The 25,720-nt window shown below is 43.1% G+C and overlaps 1 protein-coding gene across 2 annotated transcripts in view; it reads left to right on the forward strand.

Moving 5' to 3' along the window:
* Window positions 1-25,720, forward strand: part of UNC13B (unc-13 homolog B) — a 213,072-nt gene that overhangs the window by 178,613 nt on the left and 8,739 nt on the right. For both annotated transcript variants that reach the window (XM_044920653.1, XM_044920652.1), the window contains 13 exons: window positions 904-1,131; window positions 1,735-1,876; window positions 5,886-6,055; window positions 6,519-6,634; window positions 6,958-7,121; window positions 9,665-9,815; window positions 11,386-11,454; window positions 12,853-12,942; window positions 13,284-13,412; window positions 18,970-19,097; window positions 19,739-19,824; window positions 25,048-25,174; window positions 25,426-25,522. In XM_044920653.1, coding sequence (XP_044776588.1) covers window positions 904-1,131; window positions 1,735-1,876; window positions 5,886-6,055; window positions 6,519-6,634; window positions 6,958-7,121; window positions 9,665-9,815; window positions 11,386-11,454; window positions 12,853-12,942; window positions 13,284-13,412; window positions 18,970-19,097; window positions 19,739-19,824; window positions 25,048-25,174; window positions 25,426-25,522 — 1,697 coding nt within the window. The remainder of the gene's footprint in view (window positions 1-903; window positions 1,132-1,734; window positions 1,877-5,885; window positions 6,056-6,518; window positions 6,635-6,957; window positions 7,122-9,664; window positions 9,816-11,385; window positions 11,455-12,852; window positions 12,943-13,283; window positions 13,413-18,969; window positions 19,098-19,738; window positions 19,825-25,047; window positions 25,175-25,425; window positions 25,523-25,720) is intronic.

A 25,720-nucleotide genomic window follows, 5' to 3' on the forward strand; every position in this document is an offset into this window, starting at 1 on the left:
GGCCCCTTTCTGACAAGCCCATTTGGTGAAATACATCAGAGGAGTCTGTTCTGCCATAATCCTTAGGACAGCAGGGAAAACCTGCTAGCCTCTGAGATGAGCTATCTGGCGTCACAGCCAGTGAAGATGTCCCTCGGCATCTCTGCCAGGATAATAATGATGCTGGTAACAATAAAAACGACCATTTATTTGAGTTCCTGCTAGGTGCCAGGCTCTGGGCCAGATGCTTTATATATGCTAACATAATGCTTCTTACAATCCCAAGAGTTAAGTGCTAATTTCTTAGAAGAAACTGGTTTACCCAGCTAGGAGTGGTGGAGTGAGGATTTAACCCAACCCAGTCTCATACCAAAGGCCGTACTTTTCTTTCCATACTACGTTATTTTCTGAAATTAAAGGCATTAGAGTCCTGAGGCAGAATCCAGTGTATGCTCTGAGGAACTCTGGGAAATGTATCATGGCTTGGAAGTTGGATGAGATTGGTGGAGTTGTCATGTGCACCCACCCACCCTCCCTAATAACTGAGATACCCGTTGGTGGTATTTTGGCCTTAAACTTGAAGGGTACCTCTCAACCATGTGGGATAGAAGAAAGACAAGGCCAACTTCAGGCTAAGCTACACTTTTTGTTTGTTTCTTTTTTTGATGAAAAATTCAATATATATCTAAGTGAAATAGTATAATAAACCCCCATAGTAATTATCAAGTTTTTGCTACTTAAATTCCACTAGCCAGGCATTAAACTTCAGCAGGTCCCATATTGATTAACTTTTCCCAGGGCCATCCCAGTGTTAAGCTCCTTCTACTTCTCAGTGACTTCTCCCAGGCCCCATTCCTCAGCTTGACCCTTGGTCTGGTGGGTGCCTATTGGTTATCTTACTTTCTGTCTCTGGTCATTATTCAGGGGCTGCAGAAAAAAGTTCTAAACATGGAGCTGAGGACCGGACCCAGAACATAATCATGGCCATGAAGGACCGCATGAAGATCCGAGAGCGGAATAAGCCAGAGATCTTTGAGGTTATCCGAGATGTCTTTACTGTGAGCAAAGTTGCCCATGTGCAACAGATGAAAACAGTGAAGCAGAGTGTACTGGATGGCACCTCCAAATGGTCGGCCAAAATTACCATCACTGGTGAGTAGGCCAAAGTTTGAGAGGACAGGAAGGCCTAGGCTGTGGGGAGGAACCTGGGGAAGAAGCATCCTGAGTTGAGGGAACAGGGGGCTAGAGGGAAAGAAGATAGAATTGAGGGAAGAAGGGAGGGCCTTCCTCCTCTCCTAGACCCTGGTGCCATCAGGTATTGGGAGAGCAAGGCCAGCATCTACACGTAATATGAATGATAATGAAGGATTTGGTAACAATCTGATGTTATATACTTGGTTAACAGTCTCATATTACAAGAGCTAGGGGTGGGGGAAACAGGATAGGTAGGAGATCAGGGAATAGTTGAACTAGTGCTTTACTAGCTTGGTGGGTGTGGCTGAAGCATGTATATATCAATATAGGGGTAAGTGGTCAGTTAGGGCTCTGGTGAGCAGGTGGGATTCTTGGGCCAACCTTTGAGAGAAAGGCTGGTGGCCCAGGACTAAGCATAGATGTGGAGGACTGAGATTAGTGTTCCCTTGCAAGGAGCAGATAGAGACTGCTCTAAGATGGAGAACATATGAGTGGTGCTATGGAGGACTTCTGACTTCTGGAGTGTACTCTAAAGCCTCCTCCTCTGTAATTGGGTTGCAGTGGTGTGTGCCCAGGGCCTACAAGCCAAGGACAAGACAGGATCCAGTGACCCTTACGTGACTGTGCAAGTGGGCAAAACCAAGAAGCGTACCAAGACTATTTTTGGGAACCTGAATCCTGTTTGGGAAGAGAAGTTCCATTTGTAAGTCACAGAAGGCTTTGTCTTACCTGGGACTGTATGTACTTTAGAAGCAGCATTAAATCCTATTATTCTTGGCTTGGACCCTAAGAGGGATGGGGCAGTGGCACTGGAGAAAACCCGTTTCTCACAGTCTTCAATTGGGCAGTAGCCATTTATTTCCTGGGTTTCTTTTCATGGACTGTTATATCAGGATTACTTTACCCAGGCCCTGTCTTAAGTAGGGCTATTAAAAGGACCCCTGGGCACTCCATACTGCTTTTTCTAGTGTTAGAAAGATTTTCCTACTGCTCAGTGAGAAAACCAGGGACTGACCACCCTATTGTGTACCTCTCAGCCTTGCTATCCTGCCTAGGAAGGATTAGACTCTTCTGGAGAGTTGGGAAGGAATGTCTGAGTAATTCTGGCTTGAAGATAGAAATCTGGGGTCTGGAGAAGTTTCCATTTCCCTTAAAAGGCTCTGCTTTTTCTTCTGCCTCAGCTCCTACTCCTACTCCCTTTCCCATTGTCTCATTTTCTTACAGACTATTTCATAAGACAGTAAGGGATGGTTGTTGAAAAGTGGCAAGCTCTAATCTAGGACATGGAATAATGTTTGGAGAATCTAGATGCTTTGTCACACCCCTAAGGCCTAGGACCAGGACTTAGAGTGTGAATTAGCTAAGCCGGCTGGTTATGTAGAGACCTTCTTCTCTTGGCTCCCTGGAGAACTCATGTGGAAAGGGATTGGGGCCTAGTACAGTTGGCCTCCAGTTCAGAGGCAGTAGTTACTGGGGGGGAGCACCTACTTCTTTAAGAATCTGAGTGGTTCCTGCTTGAATTCTTTTTATTCTAAATTAATTCTAAATGAATTGACTCTGTAGTCAGTTTTGCCTGTTTTTATCCATTTAGCAAATACATTCTTTTTTATTTTATCTTATTATGTTAGTCACCATACAGTACGTCATTCGTTTTTGATGTAGTGTTCCATGCTTCATTGTTTGCGTATAACACCCAGTGCTCCATGCAATACGTGCCCTCCTTAATACCCATCACCGGGCTAACCCATCCCCCACCCCACTCCTCTCTAAAACCCTCAGTTTGTTTCTTGGAGTCCATAGTCTCTCGTGGTTCATCTCGCCCTCCAATTTCTCCCCCTTCATTTTTCCCTTCCTTCTCCTAATGTCCTCCATGCTATTCCTTATGTTCCATAAATTAGTGAATCCATATGATAATAGATTTTCTCTGCTTGACTTATTTCACTTAGCATAATCTCCTCCAGTCCCATCCATGTTGATGTAGAAGTTGGGTATTCATCCTTTCTGATGGCTGATTAATATTCCATTGTATATATGAACCACATATTCTTTATCCATTCATCTGTTGAAGGGCATCTCAGCTCTTTCCACAGTTTGACTATTGTGGCCATTGCTGCTATGAACATTGGGGTGCATATGGCCCTTCTTTTCACTACATCTGTGTCTATGGGGTAAATACCGAGTAATGCAATTGCTGGGTCATAGGGAGCTCTATTTTTAATTTTTTGAGGAACTGCCACACTGTTTTCCAAAGTTGCTGTACCAACTTGCATTCCCACCAACAGTGTAAGAGGGTTCTCCTTTCTCCACAACCTCTCCAACATTTGTTGTTTCTTGCCTTGTCAATTTTTGCCATTCTAACTGGTGTAAGGTGGTATCTCAGTGTGGTTTTAATTTGAATTTCCCTGATGGCTAATGATGATGAACATTTTTTCATGTGTTTGTTAGCCATTTGTATGTCTTCTTTGGAGAAGTGTCTGTTCATGTCTTCTGCCCATTTGTTGACTTGATGATTTGTTTTTTTTTAACTGTAGAAAGAGAAATTAGAGAATCGATTCCATTTACAATAGCACCAAAAATCATAAGATACCTTGGAATAAACCTAACCAAAGAGGTAGAGGATCTGTACTCTAGGTACTACAGAACACTCATGAAAGAAACTGAAGACACAAAAAGATGGAAAAATATGCCATGCTCATGGATCAGAAAAATAAACATTGTTAAAATGTCTATGCTGCCCAGAGCAATCTATACCTTCAGCGCCATCTCGATCAAAATTCCAGTGACATTTTTCAAAGTGCTGGAACAAACAATCCTAAAATTTGTATGGAATCAGAAAAGACCCCGAATCGCCAAGGAGATGTTGAAAAAGAAAAACAAAGCTGGGGGCATCACGTTGCCCGATTTCAAGCTATATTACAAAGCCGTGATCACCAAGACAGCATGGTACTGGCACAAAAACAGACACATAGACCAATGGAACACAATAGAGAGCCCAGATATGGACCCTCAACTGTATGGTCAAGTAATCTTTGACAAAGCAGGAAAAAATACGCAATGGAAAAAAGACAGTCTCTTCAATAAATGGTGCTGGGAAAATTGGACAGCTATATACAGAAGAATGACACTCGACCATTCTCTTACACCATACACAAAGATAAACTCAAAATGGATGAAAGACCTCAATGTGAGACAGGAATCCATCAAAATCCTAGAGGAGAAAGGCGCCTGGGTGGCTCAGTCGGTTAAATGTCTGCCTTCGGCTCAGGTCATGATCCCAGTGTCCTGGGATCGAGCCCCGCATCGGGCTCTGTGCTCAGCAGGGAGCCTGCTTCTCCCTCTCTCACTGCCTGCCTGTCTGCCTACTTGTGCTCTCTCTCTCCCTCTGTCAAATAAATAAGTAAAATCTTCAAAAAAAAGAAAAAAATTCCTAGAGGAGAACATAGGCAGTAACCTCTTCGACATTGGCCACAGCAGCTTCTTTCAAGACACGTCCCCAAAGGCAAGGGAAACAAAAGCAAAATTGAACTTTTGGGACTTTATCAAGATAAAAAGCTTCTGCACAGCAAAGGAAACAGTCAACAAAACAAAGAGGCAACCCACAGAATGGGAGATTTTTGCAAATGATACTACAGACAAAGGGTTGATATCCAACATCTATAAAGAACTTCTCAAACTCAGCACCCAAAAAACAAATAAGTCAGTAAATGGGCAGAAGACATGAATAACAAATACATTCTTAAACCCCTATTCTGTAGAAGACACTGTAGATGATATTGTGTATCTAAAATGTGCAAGACATGGGGCACCTGGGTGGCTCAGTTGGTTAAGTGTCTGCCTTTAGCTCAGGTCGTGATCTCAGTGTCCCGGGATCGCGTGCCCACTGGGCTCCCTGCTCAGTGGAGAGCTTGCTTCTCCCTCTCCCCCTACCCCTCCTCCTGCTCGTTCTTTCTCTCTGTCTCTCTAATAAATAAATAAAATCTTAAAATAAAATGTATAAGACAATCTGCCTTCAAGAAGCTCCTTGTCGATTTGTCTATTTTTCAGTAGACCAGCAGTTATACTATAGTATTTTAATGGAATGTGCAAAGATACTATGAGAACACAGAGAAAAAAAGCAGCAAATTCTATCATCGTATGAGGCAGTAGGATCCCGTAAGCACCTGTGAGGGAAGGAGAACATGTGGGGTACCTGGCCAAACTCCCTTTTCCAAAGCAAACATGATAGGAAAAAATAACAATTCAACAGGGTTTTAAAGAATGAAGTTCACCAAGCACATACTTAGATAGATGGGGGAGCTGGATGGAAAGCTAAGCAGATACGACCAGATGGACATATCATGAACATTAACACCTTTACTGACTCTGGGAAGGGAACTAGCAGTTGCTTCCTAGGGGTCTTTAGCATTTGTCCACCTTTTGGTGTTGTTGATACAGCTAGCTGCACAGGAAATCAGAATTGTCCCTAATTACTCTTCCAACCCCCACCCTTCTTTGTGTCAGGGAATAAGGACTGGATAATGGTATGTAGAGCCACCCAGGCTGACTAGGATAGTTTGACTCACTTGGAACTTTAGTACCACTGTTCCCTGACTCCTTCTCTTCCTCTGCAGGACCTCAAGTACAGTTGATGGAGCTTTGGGAGGGAATTGGAAGTATTAAGAATGGGTGTTGCTTGGTTGGTCCCTAACAGAGCTTGCCTATTTCTCTCACAGTGAATGCCACAACTCTTCTGACCGCATCAAGGTACGTGTATGGGATGAGGATGATGACATCAAGTCGAGAGTAAAGCAGCGGCTAAAGCGAGAGTCTGATGATTTCCTTGGCCAAACCATTATTGAGGTTCGGACACTGAGTGGCGAGATGGACGTCTGGTACAACTTGGGTAAGGAAACAGGACCAGAGAAAGTTGCTGAGAAATGATAGTATGAATGGAAAATCTGGGGGAAAATCCTATCTACTAAAACCATCACTCAGTCCCTAAAGCATTCCTCTATACAGAGTCTGCCTTACCTGCAGAGAACCGATCATGTGTGGAGATAGGGGATAGAAGTGTGGAAGTGGCTGGAACTCACTCTGGCTGGACATTCTTCAGATTCCAGAAGGCCCTTTAATCTTCATGCTCACCTCTAATAGTTTTAGCTCCCTATTCTCTTAATGGCATAAGAGAATTTCTGTGGGGAATATTTGGGATATTTATGGATGATGTGGTCGCTGGAATAAGTTCACCCTATTAGGTGAATGCCTACATCAGTGCCTCTTTTTCCTTGGGTTAACCCAGGATGGGGGATGTCTGTGTTCTCTGTAGTTGCATTGGTGTCAATCTCTGGTTCTTCTTTTCTTCCTAGAGAAGAGGACAGATAAATCAGCCGTCTCAGGGGCTATCCGACTACAAATCAGTGTGGAGATCAAGGGGGAGGAGAAGGTAGCACCATATCATGTGCAGTATACGTGTCTCCATGAGGTGAGCCAGCCCTGGGTAGATGGGGTGTCAGAAAGCTGTGCTGGGAAGGGCCCTTGTCAGTAAATAGAATTGCTGAATGGTTGAAGATCTGGGACCTGTTTTTTATTCACTGTGCTACCCCAGACAGCCTAAGTAATAGTCCCAGCCTTAGTTCTCTTTCACTAATGTAAGTGCAGCCTGCTGGGACCACACGAGGAACTAGCAATGACTTGAAAGACAGAATTTCTTTGCCACCCTATTCACATTCTCCTGGACTTTACCACCAGTTTTTGGTTTTGTTTTTAATATGTATTTAACTCTTTCCTTTGCTGTGTCTCCTGCAGAACCTTTTCCATTACCTCACAGACATTCAGGGTAGTGGAGGAGTCCTGATCCCTGAGGCTCGAGGAGATGATGCATGGAAGGTGTACTTTGATGAGACTGCCCAAGAAATCGTGGATGAATTTGCCATGCGCTATGGCATCGAGTCCATATATCAGGCCATGACGTGAGGCTCCCCTGGGGCTTTGGGAAGTGGCTGCTAACTCGTAGGGAGGCTAATGAAAGCACATGGAGAGAGTGAACAGGTCTTTAGTGGGGTAGTATACAGTGATTTGTTGCTTTCCTCCCTGAGCTGAGGTGAGGTGGGTCTGTGCCCCAAGGCAAAGAAAATATATGTATAAAGGGAGTATGTTTATCAGGAATTCAGGGAGAAGGTATTTATTTGTCTCCCCCAGGGTTCAGAGATAGGAAGGGCAAAGGGCATAAGAGGGTATGTCGGGATAAACTTGCCCAAACATCACAGGCCTGAGGAGATACCGCATGTGTGCTTATATATATATGTGTGTGATAGACAAGCTTTCATAGATTGGCCTGGATGTCAGAGAGGTCACTAAACTATAGGGAAAGCAGCTGTGTCTGGAGTTGACCAAGACTCCTATGCCGGAAATTTTTGCCTACTATGAGAAGAGGTATTGTTTGTATATTGGTGAGACTGCCAACTAGAGCTGTGCTCAGGAAGCAGCCCCAGGTAAACAGAGGGTAACTATTTCCCTGGATGTGCTTCATTTATTCTAAAAACTTTTATTGAGTTCCTTTTATGTGTCACACATTGTTCTAGGTGCTGAGAACACAAAGATGAATAAGATGGGGCCTCTGTGCTTGGGGAACTGAGTCTAGTAGGAAAGAGAGACAAACAATTACAATATAATATGATCAGTGCTATGGTAGAAGTAGTAACAGGGTATTATGAGAGCATCAGAATTTTAGGGGAGGCATGTGAGGGAAGCCATTAAAGAGATGACACTGAGTCTTGAAATATGGGAAAGGTAGAAGAGCATTTCTGGTAGGGCATGTGCTGGGGTGTTGAGATGCAGCCGAACATAGAATATTCATGGAATTACAGGAAGTTCATTATAGATGGCAAGAAAAAATATGGTGAGGAATGAGCTTTGAGAATGGCCTCCCTAACATTCTTACTCTGTTCATTCTCCCTGTATAATTTCATTCAAACCTATGACCTTAACCACTATTTCTGGGCTAGGGACTCCCAATTTTTTTTTCCAGATCACACCTTTTCCTGAATTTCAGATCCATTGTCTTGTGCTTCCTCAGTATGCTAAATTCCAGATCAACATCATCTCCACCAAATATGTGATATCTTCCTATATTTCCTATTTTAGTAAATGGAACAATTTTCTAGGCAGGTATCCACACAAATTTAGGAGTTGGCATAAACTTTTCTTTCTTAATTACTACTGTCCCTTTAAATCCCCACATCCAAACTCTAAAACCTGGATTCTATCTCCTAAAAATGTTTTTAACCTATCACTATTACTATAGCACAATAATAATGATAATAATAACAACAACTCCCTTGTGCATTTCCTTATGTCCCAGGCACTGGTCTAAGCACTTGATGAATTTTAACTCCTTTAATTCTCATGTTAACCCTGTGAGGGGGTATCATTATCTTTCCCATTTTAGGTAAGAAAACAGGCATAGAGAAGCTTAAGTAATTTATCCAAAGTCACTGAGTAAGTGGTGGAGCTGTGAGTCAAAACCAGTCTTGCTCTAGAATCTATATTCTTTTTTTTTTTTAAGATTTTATTTATTTGTTTGAAAGAGAGAGAGAGCGAGAGAGAGAGCACGAGCAGGGGAAGAGGGAGAAGCAGGCTCCTCGCCGAGCAGGGAGCCCGATGCAGGGCTCAATCCCAGGACCCTGGGATCATGACTTGAGCCAAAGGCAGATGCCCAACCAACTGAGCCACCCAGGTGCCCCTAGAATCTACATTCTTAGCCATTTCTCTGTTCCATTTAGTGCTTCATTGCTTCTTTTCTGAATGATTGCAGTAACTCTTCAACTGCTCTTTCCGTCCTCATCTCATCTCTCTCCAGGCCTTCTTTTCCAATTTATCATCAAAGGGAACTTTCTGAAAGACTAAGCTGATCACACTGTGCCTTTATGTTAAAATTTACTATGGTATTGAGGATAAACTCTTCTATTAACTATTCTGTGCTTACTTCTCTTCTCTCATTTCTTGGTATTCCTCTATCAAATAGCTGAACAGTGGCCATAACTGAGGTTTCCCAAATGAATCAGTCTATCATGAATATATTTGTCTTTTGCAATGCAATTTTCCTTTGCCTGCACACTTCTCCATTTGATTAATTCTACTAATTCTTTAAGACTTGGTTCAGCCATCTCCTCTTTGAGAAATCTTATTCTAATCCCTTTCAGCCCCCAACCATTCTGATTGAGGTGATCTTCTTGTATGTTTCTACAGTGGTTTTGCCTAGCATGCCTTTGCTTATTGACTTTCTAACACTTCCTTTCTCTGCCAGGCTATCACATCTTTCGATTCTAGCACCTAGAACAGGGCCTGGCACATGGTAGGCATTCATTGAATGTATATTTGAATGAATCAATTGTGAAGATCCTTGTATGCCAAGGTGATGGGAAGCTTCATACACACCAACGAGCTCTTTTAATTACTTAGTTTTTGCTGCAAGCCCTGAAGAGTCTTTGAGGCTGAGGATGCTATTTTTCAGGCACTTTGCATGTTTGTCATCCAAGTACATGTGTCCTGGTGTGCCAGCAGTGATGAGCACCTTACTGGCCAACATCAATGCCTACTATGCCCACACAACTGCCTCCACCAATGTCTCTGCATCTGATCGCTTTGCAGCCTCCAACTTTGGGGTGAGTGTGATGTAAAAACATACCTACTCATTTGTTATCAGTTAATAAAGTTTGATTTTTCCCAGTAGGCACTATAGAGTTGTTTAATATGCCTAAAATTCAGAGAGCTGCCACTTAGATGAACTTGTTTCCTTATGGGTGTGTAGACTATGCTAAGAGACTCTTCCTTATTTCATTATGGATAGGTAGACTTACTAATGGACTCTCCTCAGACATGGATACATGAGAGAAAGTGGAATAGCATCACTGTGGTTTCAGGGGTACCACCTGGGCTGAGGCAGAACCTGTCTAGGCCAAGAACTTGGTTGAGTCACCATGTTCCTTAGTCCTGCAAGTCCACAAGTAGACCTTTCTTAATATTTTGTTTCTCTCTGACTCATACCACTCAAGTTCATATGCGACTGATGTCTAAGTGAAGATACCAATATATTCCTGAGCCTATCCCTTTTCTAGTGTTTGGACTGTTTACCCTATCCAGGATGTGCCCTTTCCTGGTTTTAAGTTACTTGAGAAGTTGAATCTTTATTCAGAATGTCACCTGACACAAGTTCAATGTAAACCGAATGAAATATCTTTGACCAACCACAAAGATTACCTCTTAAGGAATAACATTACTGAGGCTACTCCCAAATCTACTGGGTCTCTGAGCTCTGTTTTTTGGAAGTAACCATCTTCCCTTATTTTGATAGAGTCTTTCTGTAGATTAATTAACATCATTGATTAAGCCACTCAAATATGTGTTCCATTATCTCATCCCATTATATATATTTATGTAAGACCTAATGATCTATCATACAATCAGTGTATGAATTCTAGGAGTGCTATACCAACAGCCTATAGGCATGTGATTCCACATTTAATTTTACCTTTTCTATAAAAATCAACTACTAAAATAGTGTGGTGAGCACTGGGTGTTCTGTAAGACTGATGAATCACAGACCTGTACCCCTGAAACAAATAATACATTATATATTTATTAAAAAATCATATAAAATACAAATAAATAGTGTATGTTATTTATTTTAACATTAAACAAGTATAAACTAAGGAAAATGATATGGAACATGGTTGAAAGAGAAACCCTCTCAGGTCTGCTTGATTACCTTCCAAATGAATCCGTTTCTCCCTCTTATCCTTACTGGTATGCTGTGGCTGTTTAACTGTTAAGAGCTGCCTGAAGGTAAGTCAGGAGACCACAGACTCAGGAACAAGTTGGAGAATGTGTTTTGAGTTTCCTTGTATTTGACTAAGAGGAGTTAGAGTCCCAAAGGGATGGAGATGCATGGGTCATCTCCTGTTGACTCTTATATAGAAAGAGCTGTTTCTCTCCCGGGGACTTTGTGTCCCCTTGCCAGTGTAAGAAAATTCCCCAGTTTGAGACAGAGCCACTAAGAGATGGAACAGGGGCCACCTATCCCAGTCCTCTGTTACATTGTTCGTTCTCATGGGCAGGGATGAGAGGATGTGTCCCTAAACCAGTGTCTCCTCCTCACCCAGAGATGGTTCTGTTTCTGCTACAGTCTAGGGAACTCAGATTATTTCTCTCTTCCCTGTTGTTTCCTACCCTTAGAAAGAGAGATTTGTAAAACTACTGGACCAGCTGCACAACTCACTGAGGATTGACCTCTCTACCTACAGGGTGAGTGAAGACATGACTGTGAGATGGAATAACAGATAATATCAAGCTCTGTCTAGAGAGCCTGTAGTCCAATCTTGGCTATAAAGATTAAAGGCAAGGAAAATTGGTCCCTGTCATCACACCTACGTACATGCCAATGCCACTGACATCTGTGGTTCTCCAAACTCCCAAAGACCATGCAGTGTGTAAATAGCAGGTGTGGCTGTTTTTTTATAGGCAGTTGGCTTTCCAACCATACTGATGTCACTCTGTCAAATCCTCTGATGACATTCTCATTAGGGTTGATAATCTCTTCCAGAAATGCCCCTTTAAAAATTAGATACTTATATTTCTTTTTTGTATTTTTCATATTCTTATTTTTCACGGGAGGTATGAGAATCTGGCTAAGGGGAGAGAAAGAGGAGCTTGGCTTGGGCAGTTGATTTGTAGCAAGGGTCATGTCCATTCCTAGAATGGAGGGAGGAAATAGATATACTAGGAGAGGGGGTACCAGGGACAGGGCAGGATAGGAAAATGGGCAGTTTCCCAATTCTTCCTAAGTCAGATCTTCTTAGAATGGCTTTGTTACTTGCTTTAAAGTGTTGTGAATTTCCAGAACAGGCAATATACCCACATTAAAAAGTAAGTATAAAAATAACCTCAAAGTCAAAAAGAAGTGGAGTTTTAATTATCTGCAATTTCAGTGCCCTCCATTTGCATGAATAATGGAGAGTTGACAGTATATCTTATATTTGGCATGTAAGTAGCCATTTGAAGGTTTAAAAAAGCAACCCTTAAAATGGAGAGTGGCTCAACATCTCCCTTCAGCTCTCCTTGGCAGCTTCCTCCTAAAACTCATGCCAAGGGGAATGAAGTGAGGCATGGTGGGAAGGTCCTAAGGAAGTCACTCCAAAGCAGTTCTGCTCAGAGCTCTGCCATCTTCTGGCTCTGGAAGGAATGTGGAATAGTTGAGGTCCCTTGCGCAGAAAGTATATATCCTTGATCTAAGTCTGGTCTGTAGTGTGGCTCCACTTATATTCCAGAATATACAGTTACATTGTAACTTTTGAAGAACTCACTGTTTAGGTGTAAGAATCTTCACCCAAGAAAAATGTGTGTATAAAATTGTGTGTGTTTGTGTCTGTGTGTTCATTTGTGCAAATGCTTACACATTGCATGGGAAGTAGGGTTGGTGTTGCTTGCCAGGCTGGGGATTATTAACCCCTGCTTTTGACAAGAGCCTGTCTTTGTCAGTAGAAAAGAGAGGGGAGACCTGTAGTTTTACAGCTTTTTTGTTCAGCTCAACTGGGGAAAATCCCAGTGGGTAGTAGTTAAGGAAGCTTTTTATTTCATTGCTTTTGGCAGGGAAGGCTTTCATATTTCTCTTTTCCTTTCTTAAATTTGCTTAATTTGCAACAGAATAATTTTCCTGCTGGAAGCCCTGAGCGGCTTCAGGACTTGAAGTCAACAGTGGATTTGCTGACCAGCATTACTTTCTTCAGAATGAAGGTAAGAGATAAACTGGGCTAGATGGTGATGGACTGGGCACCTGGCCACAGGAACAGGGAGAATAAGAATCATTGGGCACAATCTGAGGCTATAGTATTCATCACCTCTAAGCCCACATTTCCATACACCTGTTCCCTGGGTTACATCTGAGAAGACCATGGATCAGCAGGGATGGGATGGGCAGTTCTCCCAATCAGATATCCTAGCAATTTCATCCTAGGGCAGGGTGCAGGGACCCATCGAGAGATGCTGGGATCTGGAATAGTTTGAGGGGAATTCTAGGAGGAGATCCACTCAGGTGAGCAGGACCATGGGCCCATATTTCTTTTATTAATTGGCAGGTGCAAGAACTGCAGAGCCCTCCAAGAGCCAGCCAGGTGGTAAAGGATTGTGTGAAGGCCTGTTTGAACTCCACATATGAATATATCTTCAACAACTGCCATGACTTGTACAGTCACCAGTACCAGCTGGTAAGAGGTTCAGGATCAGTTGGGACCACTGTCAGTGGCCCTTGGATCCTCAGTTTTTCTTTACTGTGGTTATGGTGGAAGGGAGCTCAGGACAAAGTCCTTGATGTTCTTGCGGGTGAGTAAAGTGTAGAGTGAGGACCTTCTAGACCACGTGAGACATTTGTGGATTGATAGGGACCATTGGACAAGATGTGACATAACTGAGTTGAGCAGAAGTGGCAACAGTAAATTTTAGTTTGGTGCTAATCTAAGTGACCAAAATTTGGGCAGTTTTAGGGGGTGAGTAGGTGAATTCTCAGTCCATCTCAGAGTCTCTTTTCTCTCCCAAGTTTATTTGTTCCAGGCTGCCTTCCTCTGAGATCCGTAGTTGTCTCTCTGAACTACCGGCTTGTGGAAATTTAACTTTTTCCTTTGACACTTCTCTCTGCACAGCATGGTCTTCTGAGATTTGTTCATTAGCTGACTGTCAAGGCTGACTCTTACCCTTCTGTGAGGCTGAGCTACTTCACTTGTTTTATGCTGACATCCTAACCTACTACCTGGTGACTGTGTATATTTTTCTAGATCCTTTCAATAGTATCTTTTATTTTCTAATTTCAAAGCCAGGACTTCTTTTTGGGTCTAGTTACTAGTTCACAATTTCTGTCTTAATAATTCTTTTCTTTTTTTTAAAGATTTTATTTATTTGTTTGATAGAGACACAGCAAGAGAGGGAACACAAGCAGGGGGAGTGGGAGAGGAGAAGCAGGCTTCCCATGGAGCAGGGAGCCTGACGTGAGGCTTGATCCCAGGATGCTGGGATCATGACCTGAGCCGAAGGCAGACGCTTAACGACTGAGCCACTGAGGCGCCCCCTGTCTTAATAATTCTTGCAGACCATACATTTGCAGAATAGATTCCCTTTAGTCCGACAAATATGTATTGAATGAGTCAGGTCTGAGGAAAGCATAGTGCTCCTTCAATTAGTTCGCAGTTCCTAAGCATATATAGAACTCTAATCAAAGCAGTCTGTGAGAAGTGCCTTGAAACCTCAGTAAAATTGAAGGGATTCCAAGAAGGAAGAAGTCAGATACTGGGAAAAGCTACTAAAACAAGGGCATTTGACATAGACCTTAAAAGGCAGTAGGATTTGGACAGCAAATGATGGGAGGACAACCTAAATCTCTTAGACATTTGCCCTGTGGTGAATACATCCAATTTGTAATGCTTCCTAGGAGTACCTCACTAAAGACTAAAATCTTGTTCACACTGCCTCCTCCCATTCCCAAGTGCACTTTTTGTGCCAGCCACATCTTTAAGGCTTCCTCCTTTTAAGTTTTATAAAATGTCCCATTGGTTCTGAAGCTCATGTTTAGCTTTGTTTGTTTAGCTTACCACACTCTGGGCTCCTCTGTCATCCATCTGTGGATTCTCTTTGGTTGGAGAAGACACTGTTCTCAGCTTTGATTTTTCAACTATGCAGGGGTCTATCTGAATATTTAGTCTCTGTTCCCTAGCATGAGATGAACCTGGACTTTGAAAGAGGGCTTATAAACCATTCAGGTACTTTATTTAGCCTTTGAATTTTGCCAACTGTTTTTTACTTTTTTTCACTCTCATTTTCTCATTATTCGTTATTTACACTGAGGTAAACCATTGGAATCTTTTTATTTCTTTCTACTCACCTTCAGTAATTGGTTCATTCATCCATTTATTGCCTTAACAAACTGAACATGTAGGGATGTGAAGTTGATTAAGACACATCTCTGTTTTTGGCGAGCTTATCATTTGGTGGAGGTAGGTGGCACAAATTACTAGATTTATTTTTTTTTAATTTATTTTATTGGGTTTTATTATTATTATTATTTATTATTACTGAATCTCATTGTAGTTGCCAAAGGTTCATAGGGCGTGTTCTGGGAACCTACAAGAGAGGCATCTAAGCAGACCAGTGGTATCAGGGAAAACTTTTCAGAAAAGGTAAAGCTAGGGGCGCCTGGGTGGCTCAGTCGTTAAGCGTCTGCCTTCGGCTCAGGTCATGATCCCAGGGTCCTGGGATCAAGCCCCGCATCGGGCTCCCTGCTCACCGGGGAGCCTGCTTCTCCCTCTCCCACTCCGCCTGCTTGTGTTCCCTCTCTCCTGTCTCTCTCTCTCTCTCTGTCAAATAAATAAATAAAATCTTTAAAAAAAAAAGAAAAGAAAAGAAAAGGTAAAGCTCAACCTGAATTTTGAGGAATGAGCAGGAGTTGGTTAATGAAAGGGGTTGGGGAAGAGAGGGATACCATATAGAGGTAGTAGAATGTTTGGAGGTACAAAATTGTAAATGAGTATGTTAATTTGAAGAAATATAAGCAGTTTATTTTTTTTTTTAAGATTTTATTTATTTATTTGACAGAGAGAGAGACAGAGAGGGAACATAAGCAGGGGGAGTGGGAGAGGGAGAAGCAGGCTTCCCACTGAGCAGGGAGCCCAACGCGAGGCTCGATCCTAGGACTCTGGGATCATGACCTGAGCCGAAGGCAGATGCTTAACCGACTGAGCCACCCAGGCGCCCCGAAATATAAGCAGTTTAATTAGGGTAGTTACAATGTCAGGCTTTGGAGTTCAGCGATCTGGGATCAGATCTTGGTTCTACTCTTTATAGCTATAAGACCTTGGACAAGTCATTTAACCTCACTGCCTTCAGTCTCCTCTTCTGTCAAATTAAGGTGATGATAATTTCTACCCAGTGGAGTTGTTAGGAGGATTAAATGAGATAACCCATGTAAAGTTCTTAGGGTGCCTGACACCTAATAAGCACTAAATAAGTGGTGGTAGTGGGGAGGTAATGGCTGCAAGGAAAGGGAATTGGTAAGGTGTGGGGTTGAGAAGAGAGGTCATATTATGAAGGCCTTTTGTGTTAAGCGGTGGAGTTGAAACTTATTGAAGGCCTTGACTGAAGGCCATTGAAGGGCAGAGGAGTCACGCTATGAGAGTCTCCTTGCAGAAAGATCACTAACAACTATGTGGAAGAGGACTAGAATAAAGATTAAAGACCAGTTAGGAGACCCTTGAATGATAAGGATAAGGTAGTGGCAGAAAAAGTTAAAGGAAGAGATGTATTTAAGTGATATTAAGTAGGCAGAATCCACATTCTGTGGGTTCTGTCCTGGTTTCTAGTAACTTCCTTGTAATGCAGGCTTATTAAGGACTGTGAAGACTGTGATGACATATGGCATCGCACATAAAAGTCCTATCCCTCTTCTTCTGGGTGGTTCTAACTTTGCTTTTGTCCCAGTGGGAGATAAATGTCCATTCCAGCAGTGACCCCTCTTCTCCTGTTCACGGTCTGAATGTAGAACTGCTTCTCCTTTCCTGAGATTCACCATTGTATTCCTTTACCTCTTCCCAACCAAGTCTTTTTTTCTTCCCCCAGCTTTACTGGAATATAATTGATGTATAACATTGTGTATGCTTAAGGTGTGCAATGTGATGATTTGATACAAGTGTATATTGTGAAATGTTTACCACAGTAAGGCCCGCACCTCACGTAATTATCATTTTTGTTGTTATGGTGAGAACATTAAAGCTCTGCTCTCATAGCATCTTTCCAGTATATAGTATGGTATTATTAGCTATAGTCAACCTTGCTGTACCTTAGATCCCCAGAACTTACTCATCTGAACTGAAAGTTTGTACCTGTTGCCCAGCATCTCACCATTTCCCCTACCCCTCATCTCCTGCCAAACACCATTCCACTCTTTCTATGAGTTTGATGTTTTTAGATTTTACACAGACGTGAGATCGTACAGTATTTGTCTCTTTCTGTCTGATTTATTTAATTTAGCATAATGCCCTCAAGGTCCATCCTGTTATCGCAAATGACAGGCTTTCCTTCTTTTTCATGGCTGAGTAATAATTCATTATATTTATATATCACATTTTCTTTATCCTTTCATGCACTGGTAAATACTTAGGTTGTTTCCATGTCTTGGCTTTTATGAATAATACTATAATAAACATGGAGGTACCATTAAATGTTTGAGATAGTTACTTCATTTTCTTTGAATATATACCTAGAAGTGGGAAGGCTGGATCATAGGGTAGTTTTCTTTTTAATTTTTTGTGGAACCTCCATAATGTTTTCCATAGTGGCTGTACCAATTTACATTTCCTGCCAGCAATGCACCAGGATTCCCTTTTCTCCATATCCTGGCCAGCATTTGTTATCTCTTAGCTTTTTGAAAATACTCATTCTAACAGGTGTGAGGTGACATCTCTTTTTGGTTTTTATTTGCATTTTCCTGATGTTTAGTGATATTAAATACTTCTTCGTGTACTTGCTGGGCATTTGTTGTTGTTTGTTTATTTATTTGAGAGAGAGAGAGCTGAGCAGGGAGCCCGATTCAGGGTTTGATCCCAGGACCCTGAGATCATGACCTGAGCCAAACGCAGACTTAACCGACTGAGCCACCCAGGCATCCCTTGCTGCTGGACATTTGTATGTCTTCTTTGGAGAAAGATCTATTCAAGTCTTCTACCTATTTTTTAATCAGATTTTTTTGTTTGCTAATGAGTTATATTAATTCCTTATATTTTGGATATTAATCCCTTACCAGATAGAGGGTTGGCAAATGTTCTCTCCCATTCTGTAGGTTGCCTTTTCATTTTGTTGATTGTTTCTTTTGCTCTACAGAAATTTTTTAGTTTGATGTAGTTCCACTTGTTGATTTTTGCTTTTGATGTTTGTACTTTGGTGTCATACCCAAAAAATCATTGCCAAGACCATTGTCAAGGAGCTTTTTCCCCTGTGTTTTCTTCTGGGAGTTTTATGTTTTCAAGTCTTGTATTTAAGTCCTTAATCCATTTTGACTTAGTTTTTGTGAGCAGTATAATATAGGGGCCCAGGTTCATTCTTTTGCATGTGAATATCCAGTTATCCCAACACCATTTATTGAAGAGACTATCCTATCCCCATTGAGTATTCTTGTCTCATCAAGACCTTTTCTTATACAGCTAGGCAGATAGCTTCCTAGATAACAGTTCTTCCTCCTAATAGCATTCATGAGGTTAAGGGAAGTCCTTAACCCACTGAAGGTTGGACCCACTTGCATGCTAGGTCTGTGCAGTAACTCCTGCAGAACTTGAAGGAATTTCTCAGAGCTGAGATGTATATGTACATGTGTGTTGATGTAGGGGAGGTGTTGGAGGAGACTGCCATTGGGGGTCACATGGAACTAGACCTATTTAGTAACACTGGAGGGGCAACTTACTTTGGCTGAGGAGTCACTATACTCATAGCTACTGAGAGAATGAAGAAGAGGGGCTGGCATCCTTATGTCTCCTATACTGACCAAACTTATCATATTAGTGCCCTGGAGCTGGGGAGAGAAGTTCTCTGGGATGGACTTTTTGTGTATAAGGACCTCCCAACAGTCACCCCTCTGACAGAACATGGGCAGTCTTGTGGAAGACAGGCTCTAGGAAAAGAAGCGTACCTGATTCTAAAGGAAGGGGTATGGGGAGGGGAAGAGAAAGAGGAAGACTGGAGACATTCTCCATATTCTACTCTGATTCTCACTGTCTCCTCTGGAACAAGAAACAGGAACTACCTCCAGAGGAACAAGGACCCAGCATTCGGAACCTGGATTTTTGGCCCAAACTCATCACACTCATTGTGTCAATCATAGAGGAAGATAAGAATTCCTACACACTCGTTCTGAACCAGTGAGTATCAACCCACTTGTCCCTGTGTGGTTGGTGGTTGGCTTGTCCATCTGTCTAACAGCCTCTTTCTTTCCTATCTCTGTGTGTTTGCAGTGCCACCTCTTCCTCCTGTACGTCCATCTGTCCCTCTGTCCCTTGTATCTGTCTGAGTAACTGTTTCTGGAGACAGGTGTGGAAACATAATGGGGGGCCCTGCCCAGATTGAGCCAGCCTCCCTGGAGTGAGAGGCCCCTGGGAATGGCTGCCATAGGAGTCCCAGGGGATCCAGAGATCATGTGTGTATGTGTCTGTCCACTGTGAATAAAGTGGGCTTTCTGACGCCTACCTCCTTGCACTTTCTCGTCCACCTTCTTTAGCCTGGGCCTGCCTTCTAGCCTCAACCCTTCTCCCCTGGGCCTCAAATCCCTGCCTTCTGGGCATCCTCTTCCCTGGGCCCACCTTGCCTGAGGGGATCCTCTGCCCCCACTTGTCCTTCCACTGGCTCCTGGGTCCCTTTTCTCCAGATTGAGCCTAGTCCTGTTTCCTAGGCTTCTCCTCTCTTCAATCTGGCCTCTAAGAGATTAGGCACATTAGCTTTGGAATCAGTCAAATCAAATAGCTCTTGCTTTGTTCTCTGATTGTGGCTTCTTTCCATCATCCAGGTTTCCTCAGGAGTTGAATGTGGGAAAAGTCAGCGCAGAAGTGATGTGGCAGCTCTTTGCCCAAGACATGAAATATGCTCTGGAGGGTAAGGGTGTGCCCAAGGCAGTGGGCTGTAGGCCTCTAGTCCAAGCACCTTGTTTGCTGTCCCTTTCCTCTCCCAGACAATTATAAGTTCTGAGTGAATGGTATGGTGAGAAACCAGAGGGATTCTAGGCTGACGTGTCAGGAGTCCTTAGGTAGGCAGAGGTTCAGCCAGAGTAATAATGGAAATGGCTGTGTGGATGTGGATTTCCCCTTCCAGCTTTAGAGCAAGTCCTGTTTAAGACTTTCTGTAGCCCAAAAATCAACTCATCCCATTCTGAGTAGTTTCAAGTGGCCCACTTCCTGGAGTATGAATGGTCTTGTGAAGTTTATCTTTACAGTTTTAAAGAATGGTAGAACCTTAAATACACAGATAAGATTATTTGCTTTTATTAGAGATTGCCTGACCTGGCTTTCCTAAAAAGCTGTTCTGGAGCCAGAAAGATACTTCTTCCCTACCTTCTCCTATAAAGCAATGTCATGGACAAATTACTGTTCATCTTGTTCATTCAGCTTATTCTTTTATTCATTTCCTGCTTTGGTTCACAAAGATATCACTGTCTGCCTGTATCCAACTTTCCCATTTGTACCCTTCTGTGTTCACTTATTTAGCTGCCTTTCCTGTTGTTTATATATGTTAGTTTGTCTCCTCAGTTTGTGCAAGTGGACCTACAAGGAAAGGGAGCAGTCTGGGGCAAGGACAAATCAGAGTCTGGATCTGTTATTTTGATGGAGTCGCAGGGAAAATGGGTAACCCTCAGACTTAAACTTCTGAGGTTTAGAAGCAATAAGTTTTGAGGTTGAAAGAAACCTTGAAGATCTGTATTAAGTTTGAGACAGCCAGAGACTGTACATGCACATTCTGTAATTCTGCCCCAGAGCAATGGCTGCCTCTTTCCCACACTGGGTCAAGCTTGGGGCTGTAGCCCAGGGCTTAGCCTTGCAGGCCAGTGAGGAAGTCACTTGTCCCCTCTCCAGGTAGCACTCAGCAAGCCTAATGGGGGGAGTATGGTCCAAGTTCTTGAAGAATCCCAGCTCTGATGGGTTTTGGGGGGAAGAAAAGATAAATACCTGTGAAAAGTGAATCAGTTTCACAAGAAGGATAGTATGAGATAGTATGAGGTGGGGCAGCGGTTTTCAAACAGAGGTATCTTAGGAGCTAAGAGAAAAGGGAATAGCCAGGTAGGGGGAGAGGGTTGCTGGGCTTCAGGCCTTTCCTCTGGTGCCAGTTAAGTCAGTTCTGCTTTTGTCAATCTTATATGGGGTTCTAGGTGAGATTTCTTTTGAAAGGGGAGTTCTACTAATGTTTACAACAAACACAAAAGGATTGAAAACTGCTTTAAAGAAAGAAAGAATGTTGACCTGGTTGCAAATCTCACTTTCACCACCTAATCAGCAGTGTGTTCTTAGGCCAATTTTTGTGAGCTCGCATTTTCTTATCCGTAAAATGGGAGTGATAATAGCATCTGTTTCATTGAGCTGATAAAGTAATGTGTAACATACTTAGCATACTGCTTGGCATTTACTCGGCACTGAATAAATCTTATTAAGGACAATAAGAAACCCCATAGGCTCATGGAGCAGAGAGGCAGTGTGAGCATAGTAGCTTTTTTTTTTTGAGAGAAGAGAGAGAGAGAGCACGTGAGAGCAAGAGCTTGAGAGCTTGTGAATGGGTGAGGAGGGGCAGAGGAAGAAAGAGAAAGAGAATCTTAAGCAGGTTCCACACCCAATGCAGAGCCCGATGAGGGCTCAATCTCACAACCCTGAGATCGTCATATGACCTGAGCTAAAACCAAGAGTCAGACACTTAACCAGCTGAGTCACCCAGGCACCCTGCAAAGTAGCATTTTTTTTTTTTTAAATTTAAATTCAGTTAGCCAAGGTATAGTACATCATTAGTTTTTGGTATAATGTTCATTGATTCATTAGTTGAGTATATCACCCAGCATTTTTTTTTTAAAGATTTATTTATTTATTTGAGAGAGCGAGAATGAGAGAGAGAGAGTACATGATGGGGGGAGGGTTAGAGGGAGAAGCGGGCTCCTCGCTGAGCAGGGAGCCCGATGTGGGACTCGATCCAGGGCCTCCAGGATCATGACCTGAGCCGAAGGCAGTCGCTTAACCAACTGAGCCACCCAGGCGCCCCTATCACCCAGCATTTTTATAAGATTTCACCTCAGGGGAAAATGGGGCATCTAGAACAAGGAGAGACTAGAAGCAGGGACTACAGATGATGTTATAGTAACTTAGGGCTGAGAGGATGGGGTTAGAGCGGAGAATTGGAGAGGGAAGAATGGGTTTTGATAGCCACTGGAAGGAAGTTGTAACAGGACTTCATGACTGTCAGAATATGGAGGCCAAGACAAGGCGAGGAGTTTGGAGACCTGGATGATAAAAGGATAGCGTTGACTCCAACTCTGAAAATAGTATAATTTGATGATTTTGACAAATATATACACTTGTGTAACCACTATCCTAATTAAAATATAGAACAGAAAGTTTCTTCATGCCTTTTTGCAATAGATCCTCAGCCCATTCACTAAGTGCTTTTTAAGTATTTTCTATATGTCAGGCACTGTGCTAATTGTTGGAACTGCAATGAGATGAATGAGGCATAGACCCAGCCCTTTGAGAAGCTCACACACCAGTCTAGACAACGGACATATAAATTGGCAGTTCCAGTTCAAAGTTATAAGTGCCACAAAAGGAATAAGGTGCTGAGAGGAGAACAGTGTAATCCACACCTGGGAAGGCTTCTAGGAGGACCTGAGGAAAGGACCTGGGAACACTTCCTGGAGGAGGTGATATACTAACTGAAATCTAAAGGATGGGAGGACTTAGCCAGTGGGGAAGGGAGGTAGTAGTGATGGGAAAAGGAGACCTAGAACATTTTAGGCAGAGGATATGGTATGTTCAGAGATGTGGAGTCTAGAAAGAGCGGTCATGCTTGGGGAACTGGAAGCAGTAGTTCAGTGTGACTAGCACGTTAGAGTGTAGGGGGAAGAGATAAATAGGAGATGAAGATAGAAAAATAGGGCAGCCAAATCATAAAGGAGGTGGTAAGCCATGTTTAAGCTTTTGGACTCCATCCTAAGGCAGTTTGGAGCCACTGAACAGCAATCCCATGTTAAGCAAGGGATTGACAAGATCGGGTGTATAACGTGGAAAGGCCCCTCACTGTGGCTATGGTGTGGAAAATGGTTTGGAGGAGGGAAGACCAGGTTGGAGACTATTACAGTAATCCAGGTTAAAGGTGGTGGGAACAAGACCTAGGCAGATGACTGTGTAAAATGGATAGATTCCAGAGAAATTTTGGAGGTGAAATCAATAGGGATTGGTGATTTAACTGGATGTGAATAAAGAGGAAGAAAGAAGACTTGAGGATGATGCTCAGCATTGAGCAAGAGGCTATGGTTAGTGTGTGTACTCTGTTCAGCTTCAGCTGGAGATGTTAAATGGCGAAAGATGGGGACTAGAGTTAAACTCTGGCCAAGTGAGATGTTCCATCAAAGTCTTAGTACCAGAACCAAAGAGAGATTTGGGGGAGATAGCAGTAAGCTGGATAATTGAAATCATGAGGTTGAAAGAACTCTTCAAAGATGAAAGATGCATGGAAGGAAGAATGTGGAAATCAGGGGCAGGGAAAGATTTAGAGACTTGATTGCCCCTTTTGAGAGATTAATCATCCCTGTACTTCTACCCCCCAACAACAACCTCAAGCAGCTTTACTGGAGCATGACTCCATGGGACTTGTTAGAATAAAATGTGACAGTGTTTCAGCAGTCATCCTGTTAGTTTCTGTACGACAGAAGTTAATATAGAAATTGAGGTTTGGGACCAGAGTACAGATAATGGATTGACAGAAAGGGAGAATTATATAAATACAGTAACTTAAAGGTCCCTAGAAGAAAGCAGTTAGGGAGTTTTGGAGTGATGGAACAGTACTGTCTCCACTTCTAGTAGGTTACTTAACAGGAAGGAAGGAGAGCCCTCCTCATGGTACCTTTTTATGTCTCTAGGTTCATGGACTGGTTTAAGGATAGCAGAGTGTGGGGTGGAAGAGACGGGGCAAGCCCTGAGAAGTCTCTCTGATGTCCCCAGAAGTGGTGCTGCCTGCTGTTCCAGGAGATGAAATTTCCTGGGACTGGGAGCCTTTTGAGGCTGAATCCCAGGCTCCTATTTCCTCCTCAAGTGTCTGTTGTACTAATTCACAAGGGCCAACTGCTGCAGATTGGATTTCTGTCTTGATGTGGAGGAGCATCACCCATAGCAACTCAAAGTTAAACAGTAGAGAGTCACAAGGACCCTGACCTTCCTTTCTCTGTCACTCAGTACTCTTCCCCATTTACCTGTTTTTTACATTGTTATATGTAAGCACACAGTTGGCTTTTGTTATTTCAAATTAATGCTTTATCTATTAAAGGGGTGGATGAAGAGGACCTGTGGTTGTAGCCAGTGCTCCAGGCATTCTGGGCAGGGGTGATGTTTGTCCTGGATTCTCCTGAAGGTTCTGGAGATCCAGCTAGATGACCTTAAAAGTCCATAATAAGCATCCCAGTTTTTACAGCATGATAGCCCTTTCATCTGGCTGTGTTTCCATGGTTTCCAAACTGACTATTCATGTTTGCATACTTTTTGGAGAGTTCATTTTCTGTGTCTCCACTGTGTTCTGGGGCACTTCAGTTTACCTCAAGATGCTGTTACACTCTGGCTGTTTAACTGCCCTTTCTATCAGCTTGGGCCCACTTTGGTTTTCCCTGTCTCTGTGTAGTTGTCATTGACTCATTCATGCCGTGTATAGCTGTTCATCACTGCATCTAAGCCCATCTGAGGGAATGGCCCAGCTACTAGGATTAGAGAAGTCCTAGGAAACCACCATCCCTTTCTAGTCCTGGGCAGTCTCCCCACTAATCAACATTAGCACCCACATCCCTTTCTCCTCTTCTTCACCAGAGGCCAGTATCTCAGTTGACACTTCCAGAAGATAGAGCAAGAAGACTATTGACCCTATCTGGGAGTTTGGCTTAGTCTCTAAAAGAAGATTTGGGCCAGGCTCTTGGAGAGCAGAGTACTGGTAGGGGGAGATGGTTGTGAGGAAGTGGTTGGGAGTCACCCTTGTTCTAAGACATCTGATAGAGCTGCCTGACCAGATCTGCTGCTTTGGGAAAGCTCAGAAACCGTGGCCTCTACTGCTGGGACCTGACTCAGCCTCCTTTCCCACCACTAGAGCATGAGAAAGACCGGCTGTGTAAGAGTGCTGACTACATGAACCTACACTTCAAGGTGAAGTGGCTCCACAATGAATATGTGCGAGATCTGCCTGCCCTCCAGGGGCAGGTGCCTGAGTACCCAGTGTGAGTCATCATGTGGGCACTACACAGGGAAGGGAAGGGGGTCCCTCCATCTTAGGGGGTGGGCAGGACCTGTGTCCTCAATTCAGTTTAGCAAGCAAGTCTTGAGACTGTCAGTTCTGGGCTCTGTTGTAGAAAGAGAAAACATCAAACTGTGCCCTATCTTCCCAAAGACCCTAGTCTGGGGGAGCTGTTAGGCACATGGCATATGCCAACCACTGGCTCCAACCCCCAATTCTCCTGCCTGGCTGTAGGTGGTTTGAGCAGTTCGTCCTGCAGTGGCTGAATGAAAATGAGGATGTGTCCCTGGAATTCCTGCGTGGGGCCCTGGAACGAGATAAGAAGGATGGGGTAAGTTGGAGGCTTGGATTGCACAGGGGTCAGGCCAGGTGTCCCAGCAATTAGCCGCCAGCAAAAGTTCCAGGGCTTTAGTTTCTTCCCTGTGGAATTCATAAGGAGGACTTTTGAGGGTCAGAGAGCCACAACTGCTGGGCAGAGCCCTTTTGAACCCTATACACTTGGGAAAAGGTAGTGGCTGAAGATGATGAT

Source organism: Neomonachus schauinslandi, chromosome 13 (assembly GCF_002201575.2).
Source record: "Neomonachus schauinslandi chromosome 13, ASM220157v2, whole genome shotgun sequence".
NCBI lineage: Eukaryota > Metazoa > Chordata > Mammalia > Carnivora > Phocidae > Neomonachus > Neomonachus schauinslandi.